General features: G+C 33.3%; 1 protein-coding gene and 1 pseudogene across 1 annotated transcript; one reads left to right on the plus strand and one right to left on the minus strand.

Moving 5' to 3' along the window:
- The first annotated feature begins 16974 nt into the window (after positions 1 to 16974).
- On the plus strand, positions 16975 to 17743 carry LOC149555310 (putative receptor-like protein kinase At1g11050 pseudogene; annotated as a pseudogene).
- Positions 17744 to 17804: 61 nt separating this feature from the next.
- On the minus strand, positions 17805 to 22255 carry LOC149555311 (putative receptor-like protein kinase At1g11050). The gene is made up of 6 exons (XM_089829321.1): positions 22180 to 22255; positions 22045 to 22134; positions 21777 to 21882; positions 21348 to 21557; positions 20643 to 21252; positions 17805 to 17840 (listed from the first exon to the last, which is right to left on the minus strand). Exons 1-6 carry the CDS (start codon positions 22253 to 22255, stop codon positions 17805 to 17807), a joined length of 1128 nt encoding a protein of 375 aa, XP_089685447.1.
- Positions 22256 to 23311: the final 1056 nt, after the last annotated feature.

Here is a 23311-nt window from a genome sequence, read left to right on the forward strand (position 1 = left end):
ATGAGAAACAATCCAAGTAAGTTAAGTGTGAAACAATGTTACGATAAGATATGCAAACTCCAAGAGCATACACCAAGATGGTTCAACAATGGAGACAAGGATTTATAAGGGGAAAGCAAAGAAAACCCCTTATGAGTATTATGAATGAAGGCAAATTCCTAGAGAAGAGAGAGAGAGAGTGTTGGAGCAAAAGTAGCTCAATACAATAACATCAAGTGCTAAGAGTGTGTTGAAGAAAGAAGGAGGAGCATCTCTTATATAGAGATGAGTGAGGAGTTGCATTTGTAACTCCCATTTCTATGAATGCCACATTCATAATAGGTGTGTGCAAAGTGTCACAATCCTCTTAAGGAAGATAAACTAAATAAAGAAATAAACAAGAGTTGTCCTTACATGTGGAATAAAGGACAAACAATGACATGTCCTCCACATGTGTACAAGAGGACAAACTACATTTAGGAACCCTTGGAATATCCCAATTAATATATCCAAGGAAAGATTAACCTTTCTAACAAATCTCAAGCATTTGTAATGATAGGAAAAACAATATTATAAGAAAACACAAGATAAACAATCTAAAGAAAGAAATTGGAAGTATGAAAATTAAAGTGTTTCATCTATAGATCATAATAAAAGTAAATGGAAATGTAATTATTGTGAAAAAATGGGTCATAAGGCAAATGAATTTTTCAAGAAGAAGAAAGGTATAAAGAAGAAGATTAATAATTCTTCAAAATTTGGTGATTCTAAAAGAAATGCATTTTGTGTTGCACTTAAAGAAAATAATACTTTCACAGATGATTGGGTTATTGATTCTGGTGCTACACAACACATGTCTCATAATGAGAAACAATTTGAATCAATAAGTGAAAATAATATAGAGAATATATATTTGGGAGATAATAGTGCTTTAGAAGTTAAAGGGACTGGTAATGTCAAGGTTGAAAATGGCTTGTTCAAAAATGTGAAGTTAGTCCCTGAATTAAAAACAAATCTACTTTCAATATCTCAAATTGTAAGTCAAGGATATAAAATATAATTCTACAATGATAAATGTTTAATCAAAGATGTCAATGATAATTATAGAGTTATTGCAATTGGTAAAATGGAGAATGGATAATATAAGTTTCAAGAATTTACATCTAAATGTGGAGATAAACATATGTGTGCTATTGCCCAATATGATGATATGAGTAGGTTATGGCACAAGAATTTCTAGGCATGTCAATTTTCAAAGTCTCAAGCTTATGGAGAGATTACAAATGGTGCATGGGCTTCCAAAGATATCATCAAATCCAAAGGTATGTGAAGGATGTGCAATGGGAAAACAACATGTGGAAAGTTTCCCACAAGATAAATCATGGAGACCAAAACTCCTCTACATCTAGTTCATAGTGATGTAATGAGTCCTTTTAAAACACCTTCAATTGGAGGATCAAGGTATGCTCTCACCTTTATAGATGATTATAGTAGAAGAATTTGGGTGTATTTTTTACAAAATAATGGTGAGGTGTTTTAAAAATTTAAGGAGTTTAAAGCTTTAAATGAAAAACAAAGTGGAAATTATTTAAAGATAATAAGAATTGATAGAAGGACTGAATACATGAATAAGGCCTTTTTAGATTTTTGTAAAGAGCATGGCATAAATAAGGAATCAACTATCTCTTATTCACCCCAACAAAATGGGGTTGCTAAAAGAAAAAATAGAACTATAATAGAAATGACTAGGTGTATGCTTCACTCTAGAAGTCTAGAAGCTAAATTTTGGGCTGAAGCAGTTCATATTGCCATATATATCTTGAATAGAACACCTACTAAGGTAGTTTTGAACATAACCCAAAAAAAACATGGAGTGGAAGAAAGCCTACAGTATCTCACTTTTGAATTTTTGGGTGTAATTCATATGCTCACATTCTTGATGAGAGACGAAGCAAACTTGAAAGGAAAAGTGATAAGTGCATAATGGTTGGATATAGCGATGAATCAAAAGGATATAGGTTATACAATCTTAATACAAATGAAATATATATTAAAATAAATGTATGGTTTGATGAAGATATTAAGGATGATAGCTCCCAACATTATCTTTCTTTCCAATTTTGATTGATTAAGAAATGTCTACTTCTATCAATGGTCAAAGTCAAGGTGTGCAAACTACTATAGGAGAAAAGACTCAAGTTGAAGAATAAGGTGAAAGTGATAATGAAAATCCAAGGAAATCTAGATGCATCGAAGAAATTTATCAAGAAGGTCCTAGAAATATATTTTTTAACTATGCTCTTATGACTAACGTGATGCAGGTTGACACTCCAAGCACATATGAAGAAGGAAAGGGAAAATATGAATGGTAAGCAACTATGCAAGAAGAATACAACTTTTTGATAAAGAATCGAACATGGGAACTAACAACACTTCCAAAAGGAAAAAATGTGGTTGGTTGCAAGTGGACCTATAGAAAAAGTTTACATAAGATGGAGCTATTGAAAAATACAAAATAAGGTTACTGGCTAAAGGTTTCTCGCAAATAGAAGGTATAGATTATACTGAAAGTCAAGAGGTGGAGCTGCAATTTTGTGCAACAGAAGACCAAATTGTTGATGTATTTACAAAAGCATTATCAATTGCCAAATTTATGAAATTTAGAGATCTATTACAACTTAAAGATACTTCTACTCTCTCCAAATAAACATTATGGGAGGGTGTTAGAATAATTTTTATGTGCACTTGTGGTAGTTGGACATTTATTATGCCTTCCAAAAAACTCTTGAACAAATAGAAATAAAGACTCTAGATTTTCTCTATTTTCTCCATCATAGCTGACTGTAGAATCTTCTAGAAGCTGCAAAAAATTCTATAAATATAGAATCCTCCCCTCACAAGTGTATGAAAAAAAACTAGAGTGTGCTATGTTAATAAAGTTTCAATTTATAGTGTGGATATATGTTCATTTTATTCTGACTCTGTTGCCAAATTTTTTGTCCTATTTTTCTATTGGTGTTCTTTGTGCTCTGTTTTTATTAAAATAGTTCACCATGGTCCAATACAACCTTGCATGTTCTCTACATCTTTTCTAGTCTTGTCTATTTATCTTTTTATCTATTATTTTATATAGAACCTTTCTTCTTATTTCTTACTATTTTGGGAAACAACTTTAAAGGTAACAAACAATTTTTTTGAATTATTATAAGATTTTTATTTTTTGGTCTTCCATTATGTCAAATTTATTAATTAGAATTTTAGTTTTAAGTAATTGGAAAGGGTCAATAATGTCATATGTTAACATATTTTTTGATATATAAGGAAGATATTTTGAATTAGATTTTTTACATTTTAGTATGGTTTTATAGATGGCAATTTTCATGCTTTTTAATATTCTTAGTTTCTTTGTAAACTAATTTTGATTTTTATATATAGGAATTTCTATATTTTAAAAACTTTTATTTTCTTTAAAAGTTATTTTTCAAGTTTCTAAAAGTTATAAAAAGAAATAAACCAAAGTATTGCTATTTATTTTGAATAATAAAAAGGTTCAAGTTTCATTAAAAGTATTGTATATTTTTTCTATATTTCTTAGGGTTATAATGCTATGTTAAGGATAGAGATAATTCTTTGTACGTCTTTCATTTTATTTTTTCTAGGAGGCATTCATGGCCATCTCATAATTAACATTTCCATCTTTATAATTTATAATACATGGTAGAGAGAAATAAACTTTTGAAAATATTTTTTCAATTTTAAAAAATGGTTGATAGTCATTTTTTATTTTTATTAGTATCTTTTTAGATTGTAAAATGTCTCTTCCAATAATCAAATATTTATTGATTTAACAAGCACATGTATCTATAAGAAATCAAAGGTAAATTTTAAATAAATTTTATAATAAACTAAATTATATAATTAAAAGTAAAAACTTTATATGTATTTTTATAATTTATTTTTATAATTGCAGTTTTACTTTACACATTCTATGGGTTATAAAGTTTGTACAATGAGCAGTTGGGACTCATGATAGATCGAGTAAGATGATGTTACTTAGTGTTAGGATTGCCAAGTTTATTAGAGAAGGCATATGGCGTATCAACCTTTCATTCAATATGTTCTCTTGCTTCCTATGCATAGGGAAAGGTTGTTGGATAGTGATTTCTTGTTGAATTATTTGAGAAGATTTCATTTCCCCTATGACATGATAAATCATTATTTATCATCAACTTGTTTCAAATTTCATATCAAACTCACTTAATTTAATTCAATCTTAGTTTGATGTTAAGAATTTGGTTCCTATATGTCTTTCTCACTGGATAATTAGTGAAGATTTATTGTTAACTACAAGCCAACAATTTAATTTCTAGAATGGGGATGAGTATATTATAAAAATAATTAATTACTACAACCAATTGGTTGACACAAACAAAGAAGAAGATACTAGAAACTTATGAAATACATGTGTAGTTTTTCCCATCTGTCCACAACCAAAAACCACCATCTACATCTAATTTCATTTAATAAATGTTTTTGACTAAGAGTTAAAGTTGGTTTTTTATAAGGGACCTAAAACCCCAAGAGTTAAAACCTTAGATCCAACAATTCAATCAAAAAATAAAATAGTACCTAAAAGAACCGGTACACCCAATACAAAACCAACAAGAAAAATCCTACAATCATGCAACAAAAACTTGTTAATAAAATAACAACAAACACAAGAAACCAAAAGACAAGAACTATCAGTGTGCCTGAATTCATGCCAATTCCTTGATTTGGTCCTCCATGGGCTCTTTAATTCTAGGGCATGTACACAAATATGGGGGACAAAAAAGTTGCCACTTTTTGTTTTTCCCTAATCTGAGACATAGTTCATATGCACTATGCTTTCTATTTCTTGAACCATAGGCTCAGACAAGGAAAAACATAGTTCATGTACACACTATAGCACCTACGTGCTATTGAAAAAATAGGAAACAAGTACCAATTTTTCAAATTTAAATAGAGTGTATGCATTATTAAAAAATAGAAACAAATTGCCAAATTTTTAAATTTAAATAATGCGTATGCATTGTACGCACTATAGCGCATACACACTATGGTCTTCATTGAAGATTTCCAATCCTAGGGGTTTAATTTGCCTTGGATATCCAACCCAAAGGCTTGGACATCTGAAACAGGTCTTAGAGATGATTTCCAATAAGTATACACAAAAAATGTAGATTTGGTTATGTGGCATCCATCAAGTTTTCTCGTGCTTTTATAATGAGAGAATCAAGTTACACAAGATTATTTATCTCCTTGTTAGCTATCTAACTATGTATATTTTTTGAATTCAGAGTATGTTAAGCCTTTCAACACTAATTTGTTTTCAATGCATGTCTAATTTTTATCCTAAACCAACTTGTAGTAGTTTGGGAATAGATTCTTGTGCTTTCATCATTTCTTGCAAAAAGTTATATTTTTTGAAACTAGAATCCATTCTACACAATTAAAATATTTATTTATTTATTTATTAGTCTTCAATTATTTTTAGGGGTGTCGCAACAAAATTTCACGTTTTTGAGATGATTTCACTTTAAAAATTCATAATAAATCAAATATAGAATAAATAAACTACCAAATAAATTTGTGATAAACTACATGTAGTGTTATCTATCTCGTCACTAGAATGATTAAAAAAATTCAATTTTAAAAAAAGATTTTAGGGGGAGCACATTTGACACTATGTTATAAATTCACTCAAAAAACAAGACCACTTTGTGTGCTCCCCCTTTTTGAGGGTCTTAAACTCCACCATTTATCAAAAACATTAGTATTTTAAAAACTAGATTCAGAGGAACAACTTTTTTTTTTATCATATCTTTAAATTTATTGAGTCCAACTATCTTCAATTTCTTGCTAGATTTTAGATTTGTCTAATTTTAGAAAAAAGTGGCAACTTATACGCCCTTTTTGGTCTGCCATATTTGTGCACTTACCCTCTATCGATGGCTCCTTTAATGTAGATTCTTTATTAGGAATAGCGCCAGTCGACTTCTTGTTTCTCATATTCATTTTGGTATATTTCCCTAGACTTGTTGTATCCCCATTTTCTTTACATGCCTCTAGATCATGAACCAATAACTTACGGTATAATTTTGGTCCACCTTCCCCACCAACTTATTCAAGAAATCCATAGTCACCTCCATTACCGCCTAACAACTATTGGTAACACAATTAACCAAATTTTCCATTTTGTTGATTCTTTCCTTGATGTCCTCAAATACTTAATCTTTATTACCCTTATCCCCTGCATTAACCTTCTCACTCCCATCCACCACTATACTTTGGATCTCTTCCATCTTATCTTGAATAGCTCTCTATTTTAGGTTTAGTGTCTTAAAGGAGTTCAAAGTCCATTTATCCATCCAAAAAGTATAAAAAGAAATAGATTTCACTATTTGTAAAACCCCAAATGGACAATTGACCTTAACATCCCTCAAATCATCCTACAAAAATTTAACGTTAACCTCACATAGGTCCACCATTTGAGCATCAAATAGTTTCTCTCACTGTTTTACTATTTCTTACTCTCAATAGCCCTTCTCACCTTTCTTTTGTTCTCATCTTTTATTTAATTTCTCCTCAGAGGGTTGAGGATAAATCTAGACATCATGCTCAATAGATTCCCCAATATCCACTAGGTGGAGTGCCTCCTTTTTAATATCCTCTTCATTCTCATCCACAAATTTGTCTTTCTTCCTGTCACTCTTCTTAGCAGGGGATGGATCTTCCTTCTATATAGATTGGGAAGACACAAAAGATTGAGTGGTACTAGAGGGCTTGTAAAGAATTTTAATGGACCCATAAGAATCCTCACTCTTCCCTTCCTCAATTGTCTCCATAATAGTCAAACCTTGATAAAAAAAAGTGTCCTTAAGCTCTTCTTCAAAACATTCCCCCTTTGATAGGGCTATTTCCCTCTCTTTATAGTTAACTATTTACTTCTTTCTTTTGGTCATCTCTAGAGAAACATCTTCTAGATCTGTCATTATCTATTTCCTCTTACCTTTACTACTACTAAGGCTCAAAAGGTTTCCTTAATTTCTAGAATAGATGACACTAAATATTCCTTGTTATTTTTAACATATACTAAAAAATCAAATGCATATGCCCTTTATACAAGTTAGGCTTATTGGGCTTCTTGCCATAAAGGCATTGATACTCTTTGTTAATGAACAAAGAAAGTAAAAGTGAAAGTTGACCCTCCTCTTATACCTAAATTGATTTGGCATAATGAAATGGTAGATATGAGATCTCTCATAGTTCCTATCAAATGCTATGTACTCCATAATAACTTTTAACACCTTATTCTACATGAGCTTAATCGAAGAAACAACATACACCTCCCTTTTTCCCTTTACCAGTTCCTGACATCTTCTTTCATAAACACTCTAATAGAAACATCAAAAATTTCCTTGTTATGATAAAAATGCACACCTTTGGTATTCAACTACATAATGTTCACCATTACCTCAAGGTTTAGCTATGATTTCCTTCTGACCATCATGATCATTCCAGAGCCCCAACTATTGATGAATTTTTCTATTATCTTTTGCTTCAAGGAGTTTTTCATCCTATTCAAATATCAGACAATACCACCATTTTTTAGTTTCTCCTAGACCATTTTTTCTTTTATCCATTTCTTACAATTACTCAACTCCCTTATTTTTAGTTTGCATCCCATTATACCAAACTTAGAGAGAGACAAAACTCTTCAAATTCACTCTCAACATAACATTCTCAAAAATTTAGGAAGAATGATTATACACGATTGAAAAATAAACACCCACAAAGTGAGGCAACTAAACCTTTTCTTGGGATTTTTACTTGCCAAAGTATCATCATCATTAAATTTAGTGTTTTGATACTTTCCCTTCATTGATAGAAATAGTTGATAAGTTAATAACTTTATTATGCATGTTATCATGATTTAAGAGGGATTTTAAATTTTTATTACCATCTGTGCTCCATCATTTCAAGAGGTGATAGATATGTTACTAACCACCACATTTTTTAATATGTTAGTGACCCCATTTGCTTCTCAACTCCATAAACTTACTTGAAATCTTCAACAAATTGAGGGCATAAATAGGGAGACTTTCAAACTTGACTTAATTAGCTAAAATTTTCAACCCAGACTCAACAAACCATCTTTCTGGCCAACAAGTTGTTAATTAAAAATATCAAATAAAGAAGACAAAAAATAATTTGGAGTATTGAGCCCTAGTGGAAGACCAAGGTAGAATATTAGGAGATTATTAATCTTACACCCCAAGATATTCACAATCTTCACTTGTCTAAGGACCAAAGTATTGATAAAGATCAAATAAATTCTCCCCCAATTGACCACCTAACTAGAGGCCTTAGTATAGATCTAGAGAATATATTTGAAAGTCTTAGCTTCCTTGAGAGAGGACTCACCCATCCTCATTGTATCATCAAAAAATTATTCACAAGAGTAGACCAAATTAGACAAAGATGGTTTGATCATCACTCTCTTCCTAGTTTCAACTCTAGTATTCATAAAACAACCAAGTGTTTCCTCCATAATAACAAATAGAATGGGAGAAATTGGGTCTCCTTTCCTTATCCCTCTTGCAAGTTTGAAAAAATTAGAGGAAGATCCATTAAGAATAACAACATTAAAAAGAATTACTAATAAGCTAGTTAACTAATTGGATGTAGAGATTGCCAAAGCTAAAACACCTCAATACTTTAAATAGGAAATACATTTAACAAATGTTATATCTAAGTATGCTTATATATTTATGATATACATGCCTATAAATAGAATGCTTTGGCTAGCTATAATTTTAGTGGTCCAATTTGCATTAATCTACTTGTTATGTGTTTGCAATTATTGTCATGCTATCTGAGCCACGAGTAAGGAAGGATGCATGTTATTTTGTTGTGTAAGATAGTATTTGGAGCTAAGGAAATCAAGAAGATGATTGCAAGGGAGTTACCTCAAGGATATTGTTGTTTAAAAATTTACTAAAGCCAATGCCATTTGTGTATAACAAGAAACATAAAGTGTTAAAGGAAGTTTGTTGAGATTGTAGAAGTTGTTCAGACTATCCCTTAAAGAGCTCATACAAATTTATTTTTGGGGTGACATCAATAATTTGATTTGAGTAAGACTTAATTCCAAGATTTCTTAGAAACTTGCAGAATGTCGTGCAAGATATTCACTAAATGATACATCTTTTCCCTTTTAAATGACAAAATGACATTTTGAACAGTCTAAAATCATAGAATAGTAAATTTTGTAAAGTTGACTTCAGAAGTTGAAGTTTGCCTGCTTGGTTAGGTAGGGCCGCTTTCCAACCTGCCAACTTTGCATTGAATCTATTAACTAGCTTAGCTAAGGAGGCCTCCGAAGGTTTTAACCCTAAAGGAAGCCCCAAATAGGAGGTAGGCAAATTATTAACTGATAAAAAAAGATAGATCTTTTATCCCAATTGATTAACTAACCCGATGCCATTCTGTACACCTAAAGGAATTCTTTAAAGCTTCTATTTTATTTTATTGTTGCTTCTCCCATCATAATCGTGTCATCGAAAAACTACTCACGAAAGAAAGTATGGTCATCAGAAGATGGTTTGAGGTCAACTGTCAACCCTTTAGATACATGAACACTGACTGATTTACCAAGGGTCTCCACCATGATCCCAAAAAGAATGAGAGCTAGAGGATCTCCTTGTGTCAATCCTCTAAAAGGTTTGAAGAAATTAGAAGAGGACCCATTAATAATAATTGTAGATGAGGAAGTCCCAACCAGCTGGGAATCAAGCTGAATAAAATGATCCTCAAAACCAAAATTCTTCGAAACTTTGAACATAAAGTCCTAGTCAACTCTTGTTAAGATTAACCACAAACAAACATAATAGTTACAAACAAATATAACCAATATCAAAAAATAATAAGTCACACAGAAGATAACACAAGACACAAATATTTAACATGGTTCACCCAATCCATGGGCTACGTCCACCAACATCAAGTCCAATATTATTATTATCTAGTGATTACAATTTGCAATCCCTTATAGCCCAATACCGCTGCATGAAGCTACAATATCACCATACATTATGAAATGCCTAATCCTAAGCCATTTTATCCAAGCTTTTTCAACTTAGATAATTGGGGCTAGAATAAGTCATCCAATAGAAAAATAGTAGCTGACACCCTTTACAATACTAGGGTTATTTTTGGCTTTAGGGGTGCTGCCCCCGAAAATCGTTGTGGGGGCGTTACCCCTCGACCCAACCCTGTACTACAAGGAGTGCACCTAGGGCATTTCCCCAATACTCCGCAAGGGTGCTACCCCTTGACCCTATCTTGGAGGTGTTACCTCCAAAGCCCCGTAGAAATAATCTGGAGGGAAACCATGTCAGATAAACCTCTGAGTTTGATTAGGCTCCACATCACAAAAACTCTATCATAAGCTTTGGATAAATATAGCTTGAGAAGAAAACCTTGAGAATTTTAACTATTAGTAGAATGAATCACCACATGGACTTTAATAATGGAATCCAAAATTTTCTTGCCTAACACGAAACCATTCTATTGAGGCAAAATAATAGAAGGAAAAATAAATGACAATCTAGAGGTAAGGACTTTAGAAAAAACCTTATAAATAAAGTTACATAAACTTATTAGTCTAAAAGCTTCCACCATTGTAATACCATATTTTTTAGGGATCAAAATAGTGAAGGTAGAAATGAGTTATTTAAGCAATTTCCTGGACCCAAACAATTCTTTAACTGCCGCACATACTTCTGACCAAATTAACCTCTAGAAGTGTTGAAAGAAGAGCATAGGAAATCCATTGACCCCCAAGGACTTCTCTCCTTCAATAGAAAACACCACTTTATGAATTTCACCACAAATGGAATAGAAACCAAAATTTGGTTATTAATGTCATCTAACAAAGAAGGAATAGCCACTAGAAGCTAGTTTTCACTATTGAGGCAAAGCTTATTATCTTTTTTGAATATGTTATAAAAGAAATCCACAAAAGACTAAAAGATTTCCCATCTGAATGCGCATCTCCTTTCTTTGAGGATATATTCAAAATTCTTTTAAAATCTCTATGTTCAGACAAAATGAGATGAAAAAACCTAGTTTTCTGATCTCCAGCCTTAATCTAGAGGGATCTTGACCTTTGTCTCCAATAAATCTCCTCTTTGGTAATAATATCATGATACTTCACTAGAAACTCCTTTTCCATGTCTATATAACCATGAGAATCCCCTTCATCATGAATAGACCTTTGAGTTTTATGCAGACCATTTTTAATAACTTTTTTTTGGGGAAAATATCCCCAAAGGTCTCCTTGTTCCAAGATTTCACTTTTTTTCAACATGACTATGTTGTTTAGATATCTTGAGTTACGATAACCCTTTAACCTTCATATTCCACCAATCCTAAATAAGATTATAAAAATTGGGGTGTTCTATCCACATCCTTTCAAACCTAAAGTGAAAATTATGCTTGACAACCAAGGGATAAGCCAATATAGAAATCAAGAAATGGTCAGACCCTATCTTATTGATAGAAGAAAGAGAATAGTGGAATATATTAAACCAATCACCCAAAATAAGAGCTCTATCAAGCATTACCTGAATGAGGTGCTTATCATTTTGATGATTGAGCCGTGTGTAGGAGCAACCTTGGAGATCTACATTTAGAAAATCATGTAGATGGATGAAGTGCATAATATCTAGCCTTCCATCCATATTAGCCTTCCACAACCTTTCCAAGAAGGCCAACCTCACATTTTTCTAATTGGGAGCATAGACATTAGAGAGAATCTATGATAAATTATCTCTAATATGAGAAAAATTAGTACAAATGATATTTTTTTTAGCTTAAAGGACCTCACCTTGAAGAAGGAAATAATTCTAGAAGATAGCCACACCTCCTAAGACTCCTTCAAAATCACACCCAACAACTTTTCTATTCTTAAAGAGAGATAGGACCTCAACTTTTTCTTTAGTCATATAAGCTTCTTGGATTAACAACAGATCTTATTCATGATCCCAAATCACATTCCTTAGTATATCTTGCTTATGAGGGTCATTCAATCCCTTAATATTCTAGGACATAATCTCCATTTAGAATTAGCAAAGCAAATCTCCTATATGGTTCTCTATTTCCCATCTGCAATATCTTGTTTACTAGGTGATTCACAAGCTTCTATTTTATTCTTTTTGCTAGGACTTGATTTTTTGCCTCCCATATCCAGTTTGTTAAGATTCATTTCCACTTCATTGATAAAAGAAGGCATTTAATACTTAACTTTTCTCCTATTATTCACAAACTGCCAAGGTTTCTTAGAAGAGGAAAGCAAAGAGTTCATCTTAACTAATGCTTTTGACGAGTAGCCCTCTAGAGAGAAATAAGTATCTGGGAACCTCAAAAGGATCCCAATTGAGTCAGAGAGCTTCTAGGGTTGAACCTCAAGCTCTAGAAAGTTCACAACCACCTTTACACTTGACAAAAGGTCAAGGTAGCACCACTTGGAAGTTTTGAATGAGCCCATTAGAATAAGGGGAACCCACCAAAACACCCTCAACTAACTCTTTTGGGCCTAAATAATCTCGTCATTCCCCACCAACTTCTTCTTTAGATTTATCATCATTCAAATCATCTTCAAGAAGAACCCTATCCTCCAAAAGATTCGCCCTCTAAGAATGCATCAACTCTAATTGCAACTCAGTATCAAATGTGTCGGCCACAACCTCAGAGGAGAGGTTACCTGCTTCTAGAGGTCTTTGAGGCAACATTTCACTAGTGAGATTTGGTTCCACAAGAGAATCCTCCACACTCATTACCCTCAGAGAGACAAGAATACTTTGATTCACCTGACTCAAAACCTCAACCTTAGAGTGCCTCTTGGGGAGAGGACCCTACTTATGGATCCATTCATTTTTTGTCTAGGAGGAAGATGAGGTTGAGGAGTCTTTTTTATTTTTAAGGATAATTTTTAGCTTAGTGACTTATCTTATTGCAAATTAAAAAAATAAAGGGAAGGGTTTCAAATTTGACCTCCTATTTGAGAAGCCTCTACTTTGAGTTAATCGTTATACTAGATGACAAGTTTTCTAGTCTATAAACATTGACACAAATACGAACAAAGACCAACCTAGATCTAGCTGTTGTACACTAATCAACAACCAACAGTTGACCAAAACAAGCAGCGATACCTTTAAAAACTACTTCATTTCAAAATTCCAATGGTAACCCAGGGAGTTTGACCCAAACTAGGACATAGGCAAAAAATTATCCTCAAAGGTCCATTTAGGAGCCCATTTTTGAAAAGATAGGGCCATTTTTCCAATCAACTAAGGACCTTGACAAAAAAATTGATTACAATCCTCTTTATTAGAGGATTTAAAGAACAAGAAGCCCTTGGGAAGAGCTACAATCTTTGGCCTTGCAGATACCATCTTTTTAACATAGGAATGAACTTCCTCAATATTGGGACTAGATCCAAGAAACTTACATATGAGCATCACCTCCAAAGCTGAAATAGAAGAATCCAAAAGAGAGTATGGAATAAAAATCAAGAACTCCCTATTCTAGCATCCCACTTTGATAGGTTCAACCAGACATGAAGGTATTTTATTCAAGGTGGCCCCAAACGATCTCCCCCAATCTTTTCATTCCCACTTGAACGTCTCATTCATAGGGCCCCGATAGCGCACATTCGAAGGCTCCACAGGACCCCCGTTGCTAGAACTAAAAGCAACACATGAGGAAAGTGGGACTGCAATCTCAGACACTCTAGGCGGAGTCACCACAACACCATGCTTCAAGGAAGATTCAAAGGAAACACCCAGAGATTCTAGGAACATAATACTATTAGTAATAAAGCTTCTAGCAAGGTAAGATGCCCCTACAAATTCCTTTGGACATCTAGCATCGTGCTCACCATCACCATTTTTCCCACTTGGTAATTTCACATTCGAACCAGCATCATCATGCTGCCCTTCCACCGACCCCTACAAACTCACCATTGTGTTTGATGAAAATTGCTACTTTTTATTATTAAATATTAATTTTTAGGTTTTATAATTCATCTAGGCAATAGGATATTTGTGGGAGGATGTAATTGGGTTGCTATTTTTTTAAATATTTTTATTTTTATTTCTCCAATTGATTTTCATAACAGATTTATTTTAGTGGAGATTTAAAAATAATAATTATATTCATATGTTATAAATTGAATATAAATAAATAATATTTTCCCTCTATTTAAAATATTTTATTAAATACTTTTTTAAATTAAAAATTATTTATAATTTGATTTAGTACATGAGGTTATATTCTGAGGTTATCAAACACCTACCTATAAATTTTTTTAACAAGCACCTCTCTACTTATCATTGTAAAAGTACAAAAGTGTGAAACTACTAATTAAGAACAATTAGACATTTATATAATTAACAATAGACAATAAGAACATTGTATATTTTTAAATAGACAAACTAAAACAATTGAAAAAACTCACACTCAGTTATATATACTAATTGAAATTTTATAAAAATTAATTATACATTAAAAAGATGAAAAAAAACCACAAATAGTTAAAATCAAATCCACATTAGAAAAACTTAAAAGCTGAGTAAAGAAGTCTTAGTGAGCCATATTCACATATAAATTTTGAATTCATGAAACATAGTCACCGACTCACCTCATTTTTTAGTCACAAATGTCCAAATCAAATCCTACATTTGCATTTTATTCACTTACTCCTTTTTTCATATCCAATTAATTGAATAGATTTATAACTCAAGCATGGATCCAAAGGGTTCCTAATCCCAGATGCCCCTTCTGTAGTCATCCTAAGTCCATTCTACATATTTTTTGGTTTTGTAAATGTGTACAGAATTATTGGCACTAGATTCATGATTTTTTCAAGCCCTTTAGGCCCGAACCATTTTCTTGGCACATGATCTTGCTGGGTGATTCCCCTAGAATTTCCAAAAAGTACTCCCAGATCTGGCATACATTCAGGATGGAAATTTTTTTTACTTTGTGGAAAGATAGAAATGCTATTTTATTCACACACAGCTTTTTGGATGTTAACATTGCAACAATGTACACTAAAGCTTGTATTTGTAACAATATTATTATGCAGATACAAGTGCAAGCTAACAAAGTTTCCCTGGAAGTTGCTCACTTGTAGGAGCTACTCAACCACTAGGGCAATGCCCCTTGCACTGTGGCTCAAGTACCTTTAGATGCCTCGGCCGACATCTCGACACATTATGGCTGCCGGTAGCGGCGCCACTCCTCAGGCCGCCACTCGCACACTTCGCACTCGCAGGCCTCCCGCCACTACCTTCCCAGTGGTGGGGCTAGTAGCTTGAAGCACCGCTCTGCCTCCCCACCCCGTGGTGGCTCTGGCTGGTCCCCACCTCCTTCTCCTAGTGCTCGTTGAGATAATGCTGGAAAATGGCCCTGCCTGGTGCTGGTGATTTCTCCTTTGTGGCCTGAGGTCAAAAATGTGGAGGCTACCACTGATCCCGCTACTACTGTTGCTCCTGATGACAGCTGGTCTATGCCCAACCCACCCCCCAATCATAGAAATGATTGGGGTTTTAATGACAAAGATGATCCTCCCCCCTCGGCTGCCACTACTTTGGCAACCTGAGGTTGCTATATATATATATATATATATATATATATATATATCTTTTATGAATAGTTTCTTTTTTTGGCTTATGCCATGTGTTTAGTTCCAGCTTAGGCTGCTTGAACTCTCTTGCGGGGTGATCTTGTATCCCCTGACCCCTTTTTTATGAATTGTATTCTAAGTATATTTATTAATAAAACAGGACTATTCATAAAAAAAAAAAGTAATTGTATTTTGCCTCCTTTTAATTCGCCATAGAATATATAGTTTTATTTCTTTCAATCTAAAATAAAATATTGGTTCCATGTATGTCCTTTCTAGAAGGAGGTGTCGCTGGTTTACAATTCAACTAATCTTCCAACCTCGGTCAAAAGAAAATACGTAAGCTTCCCTTTTCTGTATAATACTCCAAACACCATTTCAACGCCAACAAATTTTGTCTCTATAGAATTGGTGGCTACCATCCATTAATATGGTCAACACAATCATTGATCCATCTTGAAAAGCGAAGAACACTTGTCCGTATAAGCCCAACATTCCAATATATTGCTACGATACCTTGTCCTATTTAATCGTGATGCTCCACTCGAAACAAAATCGGGGATAATTCTGAGCATCCAAGATGATACTACAAACATGAAAGGGCATTTTTGGACTCGGTTAAGAGTTGTAGCAACTTTATATAGCTACCTTCTATAATATAGCGACAACATTCTCAGTGCAAAATGTCGATGAAAATGGAGGTGTTCATGGTGATGTTGGTACAAGCTGTTTTACCCATCATTAAGACAAATATATTCTCGACCATTGCAAGATCATCGTGATATAGGCACCACCATGGCTATGAGCATTAGACAAGTTTTTAGTTACTGGTGGAGGGCGAGGATGAAATAGAGGCATTTTAAGAGATTATTGAAGAAAAGCCTTCTGATCAATGTCGTGAAGCCCAAGATGGGTGCAGTGTGGTTCAATGAAGGCAAAATCAAGAAATCCATGAATGATTTTAGTTGCACGAATTTAATCGGGCAGGGGAGTTTTGGAATGGTGTACAAGGCAAAACTTCCCGACGGTCAGATTATTGCCATGAAGAGAATGAAGAAGTGCTCTGTCGATGATGATGCAGATTTTTGGAACAAGGTAGAGATTTAGAGCAGCCTTCGCCACCAGAATTTGGTGGCTCTGTGAGGTTTTGGCATTGGCGGTGATGAAAAAGAGGGGTTCCAGCAGTTTCTCGTTTATGACTACCTCGCCAATGGCAGCCTCGATCAACACATTTTTAGAAATGCCACCGGGAGAACGCTGACATGGGACCAGAGGAAGAAGATTATAATCGGGATTGCAAAGGGATATATCATAGAGATATAAAGGCCACTAACATTCTACTGGATAACCACAAGAATGCCCATGTTGCTGATTTTTGGCTGGCGAGGTTGGCAAGTGAAGGGGAATCATATCTCGTGTCAAAAATAAGCGGAATGCATGGGTATTTGGCGCTGGAGTATGCTCTGTATGGAATTCTTACAGATCAGAGTGATGTGTATAGCTTTGGAGTTGTCTTGTTGGAAATCATGAGTGGCAGAGGGGCTCTGGATATCTCTGTGGAATGTTCGACTGAATACATTATTACTGATTGGGCATGGAAGCTCCTGGAAATGAGTAGAGTAGTTGAATTGATAGATTGGAGAATGCATGAGAGTGAAGAGGTGAAAGCAATGGAGAGATTTGTTAAGGTGGGTATTTTGTGTACTCACGTTAATCTAGCTTTAAGGCCGAGCATGGCAGAGGCAGTGAAGATGTTGGAGGGAGAGGCTGTCATTCGCGCAATACCAGAAAAGCCTTTGCCAGTAGCAAATCACAGAGTGGCGAACAATGGAAAGGCATTTCTCAGCATTATAGAGAGTTATCCTTCCTTCAACTCGTCTGTCATTGGAAGATAGGCGGTGCTCATTGGTTGTAACCCAAGATGGTCCAATACATGAATTGCTTATTCCTTGCTGGTCATGTTTTTTATAGAAATATCTCAACTGGGATGCCGATATCCTTGCTGTTTCTGAGAGAGAAGTGAGCTGCTAAGAAATGCAGTGTTCTTTATTTTTTTATTTTTCTTGCTGTGGTCTCCATTCATAAAGAAGTTTTACTCATTTGGAACTGGAACTCGAATGGTATTAGGCTGAAATTTTTGTGTTCAAAAATTAAGAATTGTCAATTATTCATGTATTTTATAAAATTTATCTAATCTACAATTTTTACTTCATTTTCAAGAATTAGCCTTATGAAACAAACTAAAGACATATAAATATAAAATATTTAAAATATTTATTTTAATGTAGAATGTATTTATATCTTAAATTGATTGCTTACTTGAAATTTAGGAATAAGGATTTAGATGTCAATAAATGAAAAAAAGGTTTTAAAATGTTTATATGGGTTAGTATTTTTTTAACAATTATTTCTAATTTTATCTTTTAAAATGTTTAGATATACTTTAAACAAGAGGATCTTTTATAGAACTAGGTTTTTTTTTTCTTAAATAAGTGGAGGATAGATTTTTTCTATGATATAATTATAGTGTTTCAACATGAAACAAAGGCAACTTCACTACTCCAAGAAACCTCATTTTACAAAATTTCTCTAATCTACAATTTTTACTTCAATTAGCCTTATGAAACAAACCAAAGACCTATAAATATAAAATATTTATTTTAATGTAGAATGTATTTATATCTTAAATTGATTGCTTACTTGAAATTTAGGAATAAAGATTTAGGTGTCAATAAATGAAAAAAGGTTTTAAAATGTTCATATGATTTAGTATATTTTTTAACAATTATTTCTAATTTTATCCTTTAAAATGTTTAGATATAATTTTAACAACAGGACCTTTTAGCATCAAGATTTTTTTCTTAATAATAATTGGAGGATAGATTTCTTCTATGATATAATTGTAGTGTTTAAACATGAAACAAGGACAACAACACAACTCCAAGAAACCTCATTTTCCATAATTTGTTATATGAAATCAAATCCCTTCTCAAAAATTGATTTATGTCCTTCATGACAACAACCACCAACAACTTATCTTGCACCATGATCTTGCTCTATGTTTCTAGTATTGCATTGCACAATTACTTCAATATTTTAGTGAATGTTTAGTTGCATGAGAGCATATGCTTCTAGATTTCTCTGTATTTAGATGATTGAGTTGAATGCAAGTTGTAGTGCCATTATAGATTATGTGTTTTGACATATTTTATAACGTAAGGCTACTATAATGCTCCCTTTACTTAGAATTCAAACATAGTTTTCTTCAGAAAATATGCTACAAGATTGAGAAAGGACTAATGATCACATAATAACATCATATAAATATGGCTTAACAGAAAAAAAAAGTTCACTCTTTTTAATTGCTTTCTTAGATGCTTTAATATATAATATAATTTAATATAGTTATATAAAAAAGGCAAAATGTCATAACCTCATTTTTATTTTTTAATTTAATAATGGAAAATTAATAACTTTTCCAAGATAATTATCTGAGTCAAAGAAGAAAATATTTAAACTATCTAACATGCAATGTTTAATTCTTACTACATTAATGGAGTAAACAAAACATATTTAACCAATTATAAACTTTAAAAATAAACAATGTCATATTGTGAAATATTAAATCCTAGTGGATTCTTATAGAGGTAGTCAAACATAAATAAATTTAAGTCTAGATGCTATTTATTAAGTGTGAAATCTTCTCATAACCAACTTTAGACTCCTATATTTTAGTATGCTTTGTCAACTTTGTATGAATCTTTTGACTTAATTGGATGTTTGTTGACCCAATTCATAATGGTTAGCTAATATAAATGTTTTATAGCTTTGCTATTTTTACATGTGATGTATTTGATTATGATGGGTTATCATTGTTAGAGGGGTAATTATTGTTGCATCGAAAGATCAACCTATCAATGCCTAATACAACTATTAAACTTATATAATTCATAGGAGGTAGTTAGTTCCTTGTCACAAATTTGGAGGGGAGCACTAACTATTTTGTGGCTAGAAATAAATTGAAGGTTCTTTTTCATTTGGAACTTGTGGCTAGAAATAAATTGGATCTTTCAAGATTTGGAAATTATAAGTGCTCTTCTATGAAGAATTATTATTTAGATAATTCATGTAATGATTCTTTCAAAACGTAACTTGTTAGTGAACCTATGGATCCTAGTGATCTAGTTATGATATTGAATCTGGATATTGTTGATTGTAGGGCTAACCCCTTAGCAAGAAGGAAATTAATGTATGCCAAACATAAAAGTATTAAATAAGGAAGGTGGTTCATCCATTTGAGGGATTTTTAAAAGTTAAAATGAATCGGTCTTCTAGAAGGAAATGTGGATATGCATGAATCAATGGTGTTGGTAGGGACATAGTGAAGTATTGTGCTCCACTTTTCCTTCTATATCCATTCTTTATGCTATAGAAAAGGGTTCTCCCTTGATTTAAAATTAGATTATTTTGTCACTCAAGTTGCACTCAATATGTTAAATAGTAAACATTTGAAGGAAGCTAATTGGTAAGTATTTGTACTAGTAAGAGAAGTCCTTAATTGATAGTCCTAGATGGATTATATATTTTTTTTGTCATACTTTGAGGAAGTAGAAAAATGTAGTAGCTTTCTTAGTAAATGAACTTCTGAGAACTAAGGTAGGTAGGGTATGGACTATGAAGTCTCTTGAGATTGATTATAAAGGGGATAAGAACAAAATTATATCCACAATCCATATGAAACTATGAAATCTTATATGTTCCTAGATTTGATTGTGTAATTATTTTTGCATCAACATTTTAGACCACACTTTGTGATCCATCATTAGGTTAAGAGAAAGTGACACTCTATTTCTTTCATGACACTCTATTTCTCTTATCATGATGATGGATCATAAAATGTGATCCGAAACATTGATGCAAAAATAATCACACAATCGAATCGAGGATTACTATGAATTACTATAGGTTGGGGATTTTCTGGCATTGTGGGAATTGCAGCCTCTCCCTCCAACATCTTCAATGCTTCTTCCATACTCAGCCTCAATGCCACATTCACATGAGCACACAAAATTCCCACCATTACAAATCTCTCCATTGTTTTCACCTCTTCCCTCTCCCGCATTCTCCAATCTATCATTAGATCTATTTTATTGGATGCCTTGAGAAACTTCCATACCCAATCGGTAATATGGAATTGGGAAGTTATATCCACGGCCCTTTTGCCTCTCATGTTTTCCAGCAACACAACCCCAAAGCTGTAGACATCACAACGATCTGTCAGCAGTCCAGTCAGAGAATACTCTGGTGCCAAATAACCATCCGTGCCTGCTACTTTTGACTCCAATTGAGATTGCCCTTCCCTTGTTGCAAGCCCAAAATCTACAATGCAGGGATTCATGTCATCATCCAGCAGAAGATTGTCAGCCTTGATGTCTCTGTGATATATCGCCGACCGAACGTCGCAATGTAGATAACACAACCCCTTTGCGATGTCGATTATAATCTTCTTCCTCTGTTCCCACGACAATGCTCTCCCATTTCTAATTTTCCCTCAAAAAATGTGTTGATCCAGGCTGCCATTAGCGAGATAGTTGCAAACGAGAAACCGCTCATGGCAGCCCCTATTTGTCGTCACCGGCAACGCCGAAACCACGGAGAGCCAACAAATTTTGGTGGCGAAAGCTGCTCATCATCTCCACCTCGTTCTAGAATTCGTTGAGAGAGCACATCATCTGTCCATTGGGAAGTTTGCCCTTGTACACAATTCCGAAGCTCCCCTGTCCGATTAAATTGGTGCAACTGAAATTGTTCGTTGCCTCCTCCAATTGCCACGCATTGAACCACACTAGGCCAAGGTTTTCATGGAAAGAGTAATTCATTTTTTTCACAGAAATCATCTCATGAGCTTCGGCAAGTCTTCTGTTACACACTATTCTGTCAAAATTTCCCTAATCGATTATAATGGTGCAACTAAAATTCTTCGTTGCATCCTTGATTGGAAGTATATTGAACTGCACTACGCCCATGTGAATTCTCGCAAAATGCCTAATTTTGGCCCTTGCACAGCAGCAGTAACTGATTCCCATGCTGCAGAACAAGATCATAGCCATGGCTGCCATCACCAGGAAGACCTCCATTTTCACCAATATTTTTCACAGAGAATGCCATTACTGGATTACAGAAGAAATCAATATCCAGTTTGCTAAAATTCTCTGTCGACGAGTGAATAATGGGTTGAATTTATAAGGAGGGGCCAAATTACAGAAAAAATTGTTACCAAATACATTATCAGCTAAATTATAGAGAGGGGCTAAATTGTAGATTTTTGTTACCAAATCCATAATCAGCTAAATCATCGAGACTCGATCTTACAGAGTTGAAGGAATCTTTAGATTTGAAATGCGCGATCCGACTCTGCAGATCTACGGTTCACAGTGTCTTAAAAGTACGCAAAAATGATATAAAACTTTTTTGCAGTTGGATTTCGGTATCTCCGTTTCGAATATCTCGGCAGCTTTTCATTGTATAGTTGGATGTTTCCATTTCCCGTTTTATTTTTTCCTGAAACGTCCAAAGATGCTAAATGAAATGATTTGTTTCTATCAAATCGCAGATGAAGAAGAAGAGACGCAATGCGCGTTATATGCGTTATCTAATTTTATTGATTATATTATATTTCATTTGTATTTTTCTAAACAAATCAGTGTATAATTTGAATTCTAGCAATAATTCTTTCTAGATTTTTTTTTTAAAAAAACATTGGATTTTGTAAATTAGCAAATTACAATATTATTATAATTATTTAAAAGTTTTAATGTTAGAAGTTTTTTCACTATATAAAATTATATATTACAAATTTAAATTAATTTTTAGGTTAAATAAAATAATTTTGTCAAATATAATAATAATAAGAAGTAAAGTAAACTGTAGGTTATAATTTTATTTACATGTAGGTTATGAATTAATCTATACAAAATTAAAATAAAATAGAATAAACTTATAGATTATAGATATTACTTCTGATGTGAAGGATGTTGCCATGAGGAGTAAGTAATATGGAGAATGGTGGCAAAGGTTGAGTAAACTGTCATTGCATGTGTCACTTGAGAAAGCTTGAATGTGGATATTTTTACATTTTGGCATCTCAACTTTACATAATGACTGTTCATGTGGTCTATATTTATGCCAAAAAGTGTGAAGTTTATACACCACCCTAATGCCAACAATAAAATTGATGGTGAGTAACGATGGTGGAAAAGATTGATTGTTGGGATAATTGTAAGAGGAAATCCACATGCATTTCAAAGAAAATGTTGAAATTGTAATTTTCGATTTTTGTATAAGGCTAAAAAGAGAGTAATATATTTGCCTTTAAGTTTTTGCTACACTATGTCATCTAGTAGAATTGAAGAGTGATTTTGGGACCAACCTTATGGAAGCAAACAATACTTAGTTTCTTACACCAATGAAGGGCCCATCATAGATTATAAAGTGAAAACATAGAAACCCAATTGAAATTGAATGAATGTAAGGAATACAAGATTGTTGTGCAAAATTCGTGGGCCTCAGTGGAATCTATCTATCAGATACCATAAGAAG

This window comes from Cupressus sempervirens, chromosome 5 (genome assembly GCF_028749045.1).
Source record: "Cupressus sempervirens isolate cs-2001-9-10 chromosome 5, ASM2874904v1, whole genome shotgun sequence".
NCBI classification, from domain to species: domain Eukaryota; kingdom Viridiplantae; phylum Streptophyta; class Pinopsida; order Cupressales; family Cupressaceae; genus Cupressus; species Cupressus sempervirens.

Coding starts and splice junctions, on each gene's coding strand:
- LOC149555311 (XM_089829321.1), bottom strand. CDS start 22,255: ATGGAAACATCCAACTATACAATGAAAAGCTGCCGAGATATTCGAAAC. Junction 21,883..22,044: donor TTTAGCTGATTATGGATTTG/GTAACAAAAATC, acceptor TCTGTAATCCAG/TAATGGCATTCTCTGTGAAA. Junction 21,253..21,347: donor CCGTGGTTTCGGCGTTGCCG/GTGACGACAAAT, acceptor AGGGAAAATTAG/AAATGGGAGAGCATTGTCGT.